The 13102-nt window shown below is 34.7% G+C and overlaps 2 protein-coding genes across 3 annotated transcripts; both read right to left on the bottom strand.

Annotated features, from left to right (window-relative positions):
* Window position 1: 1 nt before the first annotated feature.
* LOC104785102 (F-box protein MAX2) lies at window positions 2–2571 on the bottom strand. Its single transcript, XM_010510243.3, has one exon. The coding sequence runs from the start codon at window positions 2158–2160 to the stop codon at window positions 73–75; it is 2088 nt and encodes a 695-aa protein (XP_010508545.1). The 5' UTR covers window positions 2161–2571; the 3' UTR covers window positions 2–72.
* A 5162-nt stretch (window positions 2572–7733) lies between these two features.
* Window positions 7734–10549, bottom strand: LOC104785104 (protein LIGHT-DEPENDENT SHORT HYPOCOTYLS 10). Of its 2 annotated transcripts, none has more exons than XM_010510247.3 (2): window positions 9712–10549; window positions 7734–8092 (listed from the first exon to the last, which is right to left on the bottom strand). In XM_010510247.3, the coding sequence occupies exon 1, from the start codon at window positions 10278–10280 to the stop codon at window positions 9744–9746; it is 537 nt and encodes a 178-aa protein (XP_010508549.1). In that variant the 5' UTR covers window positions 10281–10549; the 3' UTR covers window positions 7734–8092; window positions 9712–9743. The 2 variants fall into 2 exon arrangements, with proteins under 2 accessions (XP_010508549.1, XP_010508550.1); XM_010510248.3 differs by having other exon boundaries at window positions 7734–8082; window positions 9712–10401.
* Between the last annotated feature and the right edge of the window lie 2553 nt (window positions 10550–13102).

A 13102-nucleotide genomic window follows, 5' to 3' on the forward strand; every position in this document is an offset into this window, starting at 1 on the left:
ATACAAATAAAATGGACAAGTTTCTGAAGTTAATACAGATATAACAGTATAGGTAACTCAATCTTAAAGTGTTCAGTCAATGATATTGCGGCTGTTCAATTGGTCCTCGAAGCGGCTACACGAACCAACTCTCATCTCTGTGCTCATATCATTCTCCGGCGCAGGATAATAGTCTGCTCTAAGCTGTACATCCCTTAAGTTTGGGATTCTCAACAAAAAGTTCATGAAATGCTCATGAGCTGTTCCATGTATGAAGAGCTTCCTCAGAGTCAGGCACTCTTGTAACAGACCTGCTCCAGGAAGCGAGAGACTCCTCTGGTTAACATCTCTATCCTGTGGTGGCCAATAATCAAGCTCGCTCAAGCTCAAGCTCCCAATTCCGGTCAAGAAGAATCTTTCCCATAAACTCAAATCCATCTGCATTGGCGGTGCGGTCAGTGCGAAACCGATTGTGTCCCCACAATCTAACTTCATCTTTGAGAGCTTCGGGTAGAGAGCAAGACAGCTTAACCCGAACTCAGGCTCAGCTGGCCTGCGTTTACCTCTGCAGTCTCCTTCTATCTTGATCCTAATCTCTTCCAAATTCGGACAGTCATCTAGTCCTGTCATAGGCAGTGGTGTCAGAAATTCTCCAACACTGATCCATAAAGAGAGATACTCCAATTTCTCCCATACTCTTTCTTCAGAAAAGAATCCATTCCCATCACTGGTTGAACAGTGTTCTTCTACCTCCGAAGAATACTTGCACCTCTTCAAGCTCCTCTCGTAATCATCATCATCATCATCATCCTCATGGTTAGTTTCACTTCTTTCCAACTTCTCTTCTACCTCCTCCTCTGAACCAGACCACACACAGTCTATATGCAGTTTCTTGATCCGATCACATATCGGCTCAATCGCCTTCAAAGAAGAGGTTGTATCAAGATTCTTGCAGCAAGAGATTCTCACATCAGTTAAAGTCATTCTCCGAAGAGTAACCATTGTTCTTAACCCCTTCACTGTTACATTCTCACACCCTTGAATCTCAAACTTGGTCAGCTTACAACACCCTCTCCCTATAGCAACCAAACCCATATCAGTCAAATCTTGAGAATTCTTAATAGACAAGGACATCAGCCCTCCACACAAAGCAACACCATCAAGCCTCCCCCAATCAGTAGCAGAGCAAACTCCTTGAAACTGACCTAGCTTCAACGCTCTCAGCTTCTTACACTTGGAATTCAAAGCCTCTAACGCTACACCACTGTGGTTCACGTTCTTCCCTACATCAAGAACAAGCTCCTCTAGATTCGGTAAACCAGAGAAAACCTCAACCAAAGTCCCCACCGTGACAGCCGAGTCACCACCAGCTTCTGGAATCGCCCTAGGATTCGCCAGAGACGCCGTGTCAACCATATGAAGAACCGTTAAATCAGGACAATTCGTAGCTACAGCGGAGAGAGTCTCATCTCCGACGAACTCAAAGTACCTCGGATCAAAAGTACAAGCAACACGAAAATCTCTCAAATTAGGGCAAGATTTAGTGATACTAACGATCTCGCTAGATTTATAACCTTCGGTGAAAGACGCCGTCAAGAGATCTAACCGTAAAAGCCTCGCCGCAACGTCAGCGTAACGGAGAAGAACAGGAGGCAAGTCTTCAGTCCAGTGATAGAACGCAGAGAGATCCAACGACTCAAGGAAACCACAACAGTGTTCAAAAATAGGAACGAAGTCGCCACCTAAAGGGATCTGAGAAGCTCGTTGATGCCATCGGAGAAGCTTGATGTGACGAATCCTAGGCCATTGAGGAAGGAGAAGCTCGAGTGAGGAAGGGGAACGAGAGTAGACGTTGAGTGACTCAACGGAAGGGAAACAGATTTTGAGACGGAGAGCGAGGAGGGTTTGGTGATCGAGAGGGAGAGAAGCGAGGAGAGTGTGACCCCATGGAGAGAGGAAAGAGAGATCGAGGTGTGATACGGATCGGAAACAGCCCGGGACTAGAGAGAGGTCGCGAGCGTTGCCGCGGAGTGTGAGGTGAGAACGTGTGGATCGTTCGAGAGCGAGGAATTTGTGAGAGACTAGGGAGAGTGAGTTGCGTGCTCTGGAATCGGAGACTAGTGAGGAGATTGTTGATAAGATTACGTCAGGTAAGTCGGAGAGAGTTGTTGAAGAAGCCATGTGAGAAGCGGCGAGAAGTGTGATGAGAGAAGAAGAAGAAGAAGAAGCTGAGAGAACTCAAAAGATTTTAGTAAAGAAGAAGAGATTTGTGTTGGGGATGAGATAGAGCCACGCCACGTGATACTGACATTCTCCTCTGTTCTGTCTTTTTTTTTTTTTTTTTTTTCTTTTTTTGGATAAAATGTCTCTTTGATGTGTGTTACGGGCAAAGTGATTTTAAAAATATGTATTTTTGCATAAACTATATAGTTTTTTATCGAATATTATTATACTTGTATAAAACTATAAATGCTTTATTTTATCAAAGTATACATAATTTTTTGGTGTCAAAAAAGATTGCGAGTGATATTGTATATTATGCGTGTTTATCTGATGATGGAGAAACCGAATTCATACTTTGCCTACTCGTTCGTGTGTTCTCATTACTTACTTGGGGGTGTATATGATAAAGTTCACTGGCATTATCCGTCGGACTCGAAAGGATTTCGAAAATCTTGATAATGGTAAGTACGGGTACTTCAGTACTTTACTGTCGGATGTTTTTTTTTTAAAGCTCGTTTAAAATGTTTTACATATCTTTTCGAATTTTGGGTGGAATAATATTAGAGATTTCAATCACTCTTCTTTTATCCTATAAGCAGCTGTCAAATTACTAATGCTACTAGTCTATATAGCTCAGTTTACTAGTCGGGGGATAACAACTTTTTTTGCTTGTCAAGATCAGATATTATGGAATTGGCGCCGTTACTTGACGACAATTGGTTCCAAAGCATCACAAATCAAATGGAGTAGCTTTTAAAATCACTCTCTTTCTTTCTCTACCTATATATGTTCCCACTTGGATTGCATATTTTTTTCTGTAAAGAACATTCTACCTTTCTCCCGTGCATGCATCTAACATTTTTTTCTTTGTTCGCCTCTAGAATAATAATAATTAATACCATTGTACCAACCTCATCTGTGATGATAGACATGAGCTGGACGAGGATAAAAGATTATTATAAGTTTCAATTGTTTGAGAAAGATTATAACTCACTAATTTGAGGATATCAAGAAAAAATTCCAATAGTAACCGCATATATATTTGAAAACTACACTATGTCAATAGGCTAGAAGTGATTAGAGATGAAGGTTACAAAAAAAAAAAAAAAAAAGGAAGGACAAATAAAACAAAAAATGGAGTATTATTTTGTCCTATAACGTAACTTCAATAATGATTGTTTCATTTACATAAATAAATATAATTAAAAAGTGCAAATATTTTTATTATATGATCAGGAGATTCTAGTTAACTCGATCCAAGCTAATTTCACAGATCTTAAAAATTAATAAAAATCAAGTACTTTTCCAACTGTTGAAATTCATAATTGGAATCGGTACGTAAGAATTAAGCTGAACTGGTTTCCATTTTTAGATAAATATAGATCCAAGAATAGTGAATTGATTCAGTTGAGAGAGTGTCATATGAATAGACTTTTGTCTTTTAATCGGATACGATTCGCGCTCGGTAGTCGATCCTGTTACAAATGAAAACTTATTAGTGTTTTGTTTATTAATATGATTATTGCTTACGCAAATAAAATATATGTAATTAAAAATAGTCTTAACATTTTAGAAAGTTTAATGGATAACTCAATGTGCATTATCACGAAAGCAATAGTGAGTAAGTCGATTGCAAGTTCGCAACTAAATTTTTTTTTTTCTCTTTCTTTACAAAGTGAGAGATTTAAGATTTGTAGGGCACGCATTATCTCTTGCCTACTCATCTTGCCGGTCACAAAAAACACATACATATACATGTGATTTACACATGCGTCAACATATAAACGCGACTTTGTATTATATATATAGATCCACTAAACATATATACCATGTTTTTGTGCACATGCTTATTAATTGGCTGAATTGCATTGTGTGGTGAATATATATAGATATATATATATGTACAATAGATTTTAATGTAAAACAATTTTATCTTAGAAAAAATGATAATACAATGCTAAGTATAAACTTGTGGTTGCTACAAGTTTTACTACTAACTTAGAAAAATGATAATACATTAAACTGTTTTCTAAAAGTTTACATATTCTAGTTTATATAAAATTCAAAGATATCTATGGAGAATACGTTGAAATCATATTATAGAAAGAAAAAAAATTAAACAATTTGTACTTGCTAAAAGACGGTTCATGGTTCTGGTCTTCTGGATCAGAGCGAGGAGGTATGAGTAAGGTTTCGTGACGGAAGATTTCTCGAGTGACACTTTCTCAATGCAAGTCCACGAGACGACGAAACCATAAACTATATAAATAACTATTCTTTTTTCTTGACACAAAAGGTAATTTACTTTAGCTGTAGTCATAGCTCGGTTAAATAAAAGACCGTAGGATGATCATTATAATAATTAGCAATTATTTGTGTAGGTGTAGCATACTTAAATTAGCACGCATGAAATCATGAAATGGGAAAACGTGAAACAATAGATGGTAAAATAATCCGCAGGACATTTTGACTTTTTTAGACGAGCATAAAAAAACCATATGCGAAGACACGCTCACTAACAAAATACAAACGTATTATATATGTGGAGAAGAAAGTGATCACACGCTGAAGCATGATGAGGAGAGGAGGTACTACTATTACTTACTATGGAGTATATGATATGTATGGATATTATCGGTTTGAAAAGTAAAACAACTAAAAAATGTTTGATTTTTGCCCACCTTTTCTTTTAGACTTCGGAAATCAAACGCTTAACAGCTCATAATACCCACATACTGTACCATATAATTGATGGAAACTATAACAACGAACGAATCAATATAAATTTCCAAAAGTGAATATTTTGTAGATAAATATATAGTAAACCTATTATTGAGCCAAGATTCTTTTCATCTCAAGTGAAAAAACGTTTTAGAATTGAGTTTTTGATTGTTCATGTTACTCAAAATTATATAGAACGTAAGAGTTTATTTCTTAGCCGAAAAATTGGAACTCTTTGGGTAACCCAAAAGTAAAGATAAAGAAATAAATAATCAAATTCGATTGGGGTGTAAGATTGAGAAGGTGGATTTCGAACAAGCGGGGTCCAAAAAGATTTCATTGACTCTTAAAATCTTTACATGTCATTCCAATTTTTCATATGTTAATCGCCACCAATAACATTATTGGGAATTATATAGTGTTGTAAAGTTTTCTCAAACTGATATTACTATTTTTTTTTTAATTTCGTCCTAAAAAGTTAAACGCAAACGATAGAAAAAAAAAAAGGAAAAAGAAAATTGTTACTTAATTAATTCAATGTGGAAAAATAGACCAATTAGAAGAAGCTTTGGTTGGCCTGGGCCCGGGTTTGAATTTAATGACCGTAAAAATGGAAATTGAAAGTGACGTGGAAGTAGATAAGTGGTGACGTGAAGTGGGAGTGGGGGGGATGCGATGCTTTTTTTTTTTTTTTGTTGTAAAATTTAGTAAATGTTTCTGTGTTTTGTGTGTTCCGTAAGATCACCGTAACTCTCTTTACTTACAAAGTACACACACACACCACAATTGATGTCTCACTCTCACGAGGTCACGACGTTGCCCTTGCATTGCATGTCGTTTTGCCTTTTTTATGTTCTTCTTCTTCTTTCAAATCCTCTTCCTCCTCATCGATCAAATCTATCGATGACGTTTAACGTCTTAATCTTGTACAGTTAACAAAGCAGTTTCTAGAAAATCCCACGTGTCGTATGTGGGTTTGAATTTAATGAATGTTCTTGTTTTCAAAATCATTTAATGTTATATGACTGCTCTTACCCGATCTCCACGTTTTTTCCAATTTGTCTTAATGATTAAAATAAAAGAATGCTGCGGTAAAAATATGGAGTACTTTTCAATTGTAAATTATCTTTCTGAAATCGGTATCGATTGGATTTAGTCATCGAGCTTTGATAGATGATAGTATTGTTTTTTTTCTTTTCTTTTTTTTTTGGGAGTAGCACTAGTCGGTATATGTGATTTTCTAATTGAATATCTTTTGGGGGTACAGCCAAATTTATTTGTGGTTTCCTTTGGTTGTAAAACGTAACGTAGGATATATGGAACAACTATTTTGTGTGAATAACTCACTAGGTTAATTAGGTCATGCCATGATATAGGTGTTAACTTGCGAGGAGGAGGAGGAGGAGGAGCTGAGATCACGAGAATTGGGAAACAAATAAACTGATCGAGAGTATGTTGGGACTTGGGCCTATCATATATTTAAGAAATTCTTTGGGCTTCTTTTTAGTTGTCTTAATAGATTTAGTTGTCTTAAAATCATATATTAAGGCTCATTTAGATTATATGTCACAAAACTATTTAATTTGAGTTGTTTTTTTTCTACCAAGGAGGGTCAATTTATATATGTTTTCGTTTACGTCAGTGTGTTTCAAGAAGGAGACCAAAGCTTTCTAAAAACTGCAAAGATGGAGTAAATTGTATTCAAAAGATTGAACAGAGCATAGAACACACTTTACATGTTTAGAGAAGAGATGGTTAAGATTTTCACAGTTGTGTGTAATGTGCGATAGGGAATGAGGCGAAACCATTTGGCCAAATACGTTTCCTCGTTCGTGTGAAGGGATTGAGTTCGTGATAGGAGCTCTAGACATGCTCCTATGATACGGGGATACGGCTGATTTCTTCAACGGGTGAAGCCAAAGGCCGCGTGATTCTTAGTTAGGTGTGATGACGCACATTCCTTTGCTTCCATAAGAAATAAAATGAGCTTTGTTCTGGTAATCTGACGATGAGAGTTGTGTTATTTCAAGAAGGAGACCAAAGCTTTTGAAGCAAATCCAACGAAGCTTGTTGGAGTGAGCCCGATAGCGGAGGAGAGAAGACATATAACTATAATCATTATAACATAAAAAATGTAAATAAAAAACAATCGAGGCTTAAAAGTTAAAATGTCTTTGCTTGTTAAGGCGACACATAAAACCATCTTTAAACTATTTATTTAGGTAAAATTTGAAAATTCTTTCCATATATAGTATATATGCAATTTTTGACAAAAAAAAAATATATATATAGTATATATGCACACTTATCATTTCTAAATGGGAAAACAAATTATATATATATATATATATAATCTCTAAATTTACAGTATAATTGACACTTAGAAAACGGTAAAGAATTATTCTGAAGACAAAAATGCAAGTTGAATTGCCCTACCAATATTTTTTTTTGCATGGGAATTTCCTTACCATATTATAACACCGTAAATTAATGTTACTTCCGTTATGTTCAAAACAACTTGTTTTCGTTTGGTATTACCATATACCAACATGATTAGTAGTTTTTACTAAGTTAAATTTTACGGTTTTCTCATATTTGTTAGGAGCATTAATTAGTCAGGAAACTAGATTTTCATTTTTTCACTATTTCCCAACTGATTGTTTTGAGGCTAATCCAGTTTTATAAATTTTCAACTTATCAAAGTACTAGGTTTTTCCTTAAGTTATTACGTAAATCCATCAATATGATTATAAAATGCCAAAAACAAATTCGGTGGTCATCAGACTCTACTATTCCACCATAGACCATTGTTTTCATTTTAAATCCAACATGTTGGGCTTATATAAGACATAGAAGTACGCTGACATGAGAAGACATAGAAGTACAAAACAAACCTGACTTCAATATATAATAAACTCTATACACTTACTTATTCAAAAAGAACTTAATAAGTGAATAAAGATAAATAGAGCTTAATAAGAGAATAAGGATGAAGATATATATGACCGAGAGCTACGGATATAGTGGAGGGGACGAGAGGAGCGGCTAAAATGGGCCGAAAGATATGTTGATGATACCATTTCACTTTGACTTCTTGATCAGCAGTAGATAGATTTGAGGTCTCTTTTACGTTTGATACCTCTTTGAGACTTACTGATCCTGCCAATTTCTATTGTATCAAGATTAGTTCACTAATTAATAGCCAGTAACACATATTATGCGCAATTAGCTAGATTCTCAGATGCAGAAAGATCAACATACACAAATTAAAGTCTAAGCATAGCTATGCGAGATGCATGCATCTTGTCCGACCTAAATATAAACTCAACGCCAGTTGATCCAAGATATATTCTTTTAACTTATGTTTCCTGTGACATATGCTACGTACATTGTATCATCGAACAAAATCTATAAAGCTTTGCGGGGGACAAAACAAACTTTCAAGCTTTTCCAAAGTGAGTGGTGACAAATATCCTAAAGGAAGACGCATAAAGATGATTCGAGCAAAATATAAATATATGTATATATTAACCTAAGATTGTATTTATGTTTGAGATCAAAGAAAATAAAAATGATTTGGATGGATTCAAAGAGAAACTTACTGTCCCACAAAATCTAATTATATGATCTCAGAAAATACATATGAATATGTACTTCTCAAATGTTCAAGCATTATAAAGTATAAACAGCCTGTATTTTTTTTTTTTTTTTTTTTTTTAACAACAAACAGCCTTTACAAAAGGTCCAGTTAACATGTCACAGTCCTAGCTCTAAAATCTGAGGTCCTAATTTCATAAAATATGACGGATAATGTTGAAGATTTGGTTTAATTGTTCCTATTGACTATTGAGATCATTCTCCTTAAGACCCACATTGCAATAATTTAAAGCATGGATTAAAAAACATTAAAGTATGTGTGTTAATTTCTATTCCGAGATAACCTTACTAACCTTTGTGAACAATCATGGAATCTCAATCATTAATCGATTTAAAATGGGGGGAAAGGTTCAATTAATTGCTCCCTTGATCATCAATGGGGAACCAAATCTACAAAAATCTTTATAGAGATGCATTCCAAGAGCCAATCATTACTTTACTTGAACCACTATTTAAATAAACAACAGTGGTAAAAATGTACGTATATAGAGATCTCTTCTTTTTCTTTTCTCTTTCTAAACAGGTTAAATCATATGCTTTTATTTTCAAATCTTGAATGAGTAGTTCTCGAGGATAATTACTTGTAAATCTTTAAAATCCACATACGTAGATTAAAAAATGGGATGCATATTCATACTTATAAGGTTTTGAAATCAGTCTAAGTTTTTAAGTTTTGATACTAGAACATTTAATTAATGAATCATCCAACAAAACTTTTACCAATAATTCCAAAACTAAAATCTACTTTCATTCAAGGAGCTAAAACAGTTTAAAAGAAATAATCTCAAACCCAAATCTACTTCCATTCAAAACCTAAGATCTAATTCTAAACAAGTCCCTTAATCAGCACTCAACATCAATAATTTTTTTAATCAGATCAAGACTTTCACAGAAATAGAAAGCCTAATTAGTTCTCCCGTTAGGGTTTTGATTCATAGACAATCCTACAATAGAAAGGATGTATTTTTTTTACCTAGTGAAACAAAAATTTCCATAAGAGTCCAATAAAGAGATCAATAAACAAAATATATAATGGTCTATATTTGCCTGTTTTAATGTGTGTAAAAATGAATGCAAAGGCATATATTCAATAAAATAAAATGAAACATAGCTAATGGAGAAATATATTACCACAAAAGTCTTTCACGAAGATGGAGAATCTCTTAAGAGAAGCTGAAGGAAGAGGATGAGGAAGAAGAAGAGTCGTCTCTTCCACCACCCATCTCCGACGTTGGCTTCTTCTTCTTCTTCTTCTTGTAAGGAATCCCTCTAGCCTTAGCCTGACACTCCCTAACCTCCCTCAGATAAACCCTTATCGCTCCACTAGCGAAAGGGTTCGTCTCCGGAGATCCACCGTTCTCCTCATAAGCTGCTCTCAGCCGTCCGATCAAAGCGTCTAGACTTCCCCAAGCTTGTCTGAGAGGGCACGTGCAAGGAGCTGGTGGCTCAGGCTGGCCGTAGAACATACAGCCAGGTACGTGCACCTTTGTCTTACCGAACTGGTCTAAGTACCTGAGGAAATCAAGCACGTGGTTGCAGCTGCAGTGAGACATCGGCACGGGCGGTCTCTGATTCTTCAAGTACTGTCCGAAAGTGTTCCAGTCGCGTCTCTTCTGCGACTCGTAACGGCTTGGTGTCACCGGTGGCTCTGATCCTGATGATTCCATCAAGCTCTTTCCTCTTTCTCTTGGAGAAGACATGATATGATCTTGTTGAGTGTAGAGAGATAGAGAGAGAGAGTAAGAGATGTTGGTGAAGAAGGTTAAGGGATCAACTTGTTTTATGGATCTGATATATTAGGTAATAAGAAAGATGAAAGGTTGAGTGAGTTTGATGAGAGGGTGAAAGTAATAGTAGTAATGGAAGATGATGTTGACGCTAGAGAGGACATGTTATGGACCCCTATCAAATTTTGTTTTCTTTCTTTTCTCTCTCACTCTTGGGCTATGTCCCATTTTTTTCTGTTCCTAATTTCCATACTAATAAGTGATAACGGATATATTGGGTGTGGTAATTATTGATTATAAAAGGGGAGAAACTAATATTAAAATGATATTGTATATCGTTTTAACTATTTTATACTATTTTATGGTGGTTTGATGACTAAAAGATTTCCAAGGATTGCAGTATATGAGTTTTCACGGTGATATTTAGTACTGGACATTCGCTGTAGAGATCTTTAATAGTTAAAGATTCTGCTCTTTCATTGGAAACTACTTTGGACTTTGGCTCAAGATCATACAGTTCCATTATGAGATTTTCACACCTCGATCGAGATGTGCTAGTAATTAAGCTAATTGTGTGGTGTACGATAATAATCTCTATCGATTACAACCAAACTATTAAATCATATAAATTCAATGGTAAATATATATAGATTTTTTTTTATAGGGTTTAATGGTAGATATAAATACTATGATGTGTGAGGTGTAATACATAAGATTCCCTAAAGGATGTAGGAAAATAGATATGGACACATTTCATACTCACATACATAAATAAGATCGAAATATATAATGTGAAAACGGTCTTGAGTTGTCTACGAATGTTTAACACGCCTTAGAATGAAAGACGAGGCGGCCAGGTTGAAATATACGGGTTGGTTTGTCAACGATTTAGAATAGAATTGATCACTTTTAAAAATATTAGTATGCAATACCACTATAGTATATGTTAACACGCCTAGCTAGTTCATCCAATTTATCCGGACTGGCGGACTAAATTCGGCTGACCAATTATGACAGTTTGACATAAGATCTCCTGTTTATTTCTAGTATTTTTCGATATCAACAAACAAAAAAAATGATCGTTCTTTTCCTTATCGAGTTGTTAATGTCCTTGCAATTTGATGTCTTCTTTCTATATACCCATATTTGCAACCTTTAAATCGATTTTGTTGATAGAAAGTGCTGTTGGTTATTGAAAATTTGATGTAGGGTTCACCTTTTTTTTGTCCCCATTAAATTTAAATTGTATTTAAACTATTTTCTTATAAAAACTTTTTGTAGTCACCTTAATTTGTTTCCCTTTCACAGAGACATCATTGTTTTTGGAACTATTTTGTTTCGCAAATATAAGATGCTTTGCAATTTTTCCATGTAAGGTACTTAGTATCTTCAAATATATTTGGTATCGTTAAATATAGGTGACATTTGTACAACGAAGCAGTCATCGTTCGTTATCAACTGGAAGGAGTTCAACAGTGTCTACGGGTCAAAATCATTGTCAACAATTTGTCACTAATGCTTAAATTCTAATTAAGGGTCTTGTTTTTTTCTCCGAAATACATTGCACATCATTTTATTTAAATCCAATTTAAAGCCTACTCAAAATAAGAAATTTTAACGATTGATTTAGTCCTTCCATTTTTACTATGATTTGCAATATAATATATTATATACGATAAAAATAATAATTGAGCGAGATGTAAAGTAGAGTGAGCATCTATGTCCCTGATTGGTTCATGAAAACTAGGTAATAGGTTATGACTCACTAACCACTATATTCAATACCTAGCGACTAGCTATTTTAAATAGACATACGTACGTACGTATCTATGAGACGATCATTTTCCATCAGAATCAAATCATTAATCGCTTATCTGTAACAGTATTGTACGTAATGTGATCATATGTGGACTATACATATCAACCTTCAGGATTTATATGTATATATATATATATATATAGTGCAACTGAACTAGATTATATTTTTGATTTGGTTGATCAACCAGATATTGAACCTTTTTCAAAATCGGAATAACTTAGATCTGGAATATCACAGGGGTCTTTTTTTTTTTTTTTTTTTTTTGGTTGGTTTATGGGAAGGATGATTTTGAAGTTCAAGGTTGCAATGATTTGGAAGTAAGAAAAACTGAGATTTACGTCATATTGAGGAGAAGGAAGTACAGTACTACGAGTATCATCTGTTCGGAAATCTCCAATTAATGCGTCATGTTCGTCAAGTTAACACGCACCCACATTTTTGTTAATTTATAATATTATAAAGAAAGACTAATTCGTTTAAGACTGGAAACATATCATGTAAAGCTTATAAAGTAGAAAATATGTATAGTTAAACACTTTAAGAGAAAATAAAACACTTCATGATAATCATAATAACACTGCAAGTAAAGCGTAGCAATGTCGTCATTAAATATATAACCTGCAAGTAACCAAATTGCTACGAATCCATCATTAAACAACGATAGTTGCTTCCATTGATTCGATCCACAACAATTTGAGGATGGATTTGTCACCGTTTATAGCAATGAAAAATAGCAACCATATCAATAGCACATAGTGAACATATTCTATAATTTTCATTGGTTTGTTGATGACAACTAGCGAAAGGTTGCCACGGCTATATATATCATCGATATTGCCATCAATTTGTAATAGATATGCAAAAAGTCATGACACTTCTTATATAAAATATTTTATCTAGAAATTCATGAAACTTTATAGCGAATATTTATAAACCCATATCGATTTATTTTTTGGCAGATACCATAGTCTTTTGG

The sequence above is a fragment of the Camelina sativa genome, chromosome 5 (assembly GCF_030686135.1).
Source record: "Camelina sativa cultivar CO46 ecotype springtype chromosome 5, ASM3068613v1".
Classification (NCBI taxonomy): Eukaryota; Viridiplantae; Streptophyta; class Magnoliopsida; order Brassicales; family Brassicaceae; genus Camelina; species Camelina sativa.

What these genes read in the sequence shown, in the direction of transcription:
- LOC104785104 (XM_010510247.3), bottom strand. Translation starts at nt 10,280, where the DNA reads ATGTCTTCTCCAAGAGAAAGAGGAAAGAGCTTGATGGAATCATCAGGA.
- LOC104785102 (XM_010510243.3), bottom strand. Translation starts at nt 2,160, where the DNA reads ATGGCTTCTTCAACAACTCTCTCCGACTTACCTGACGTAATCTTATCA.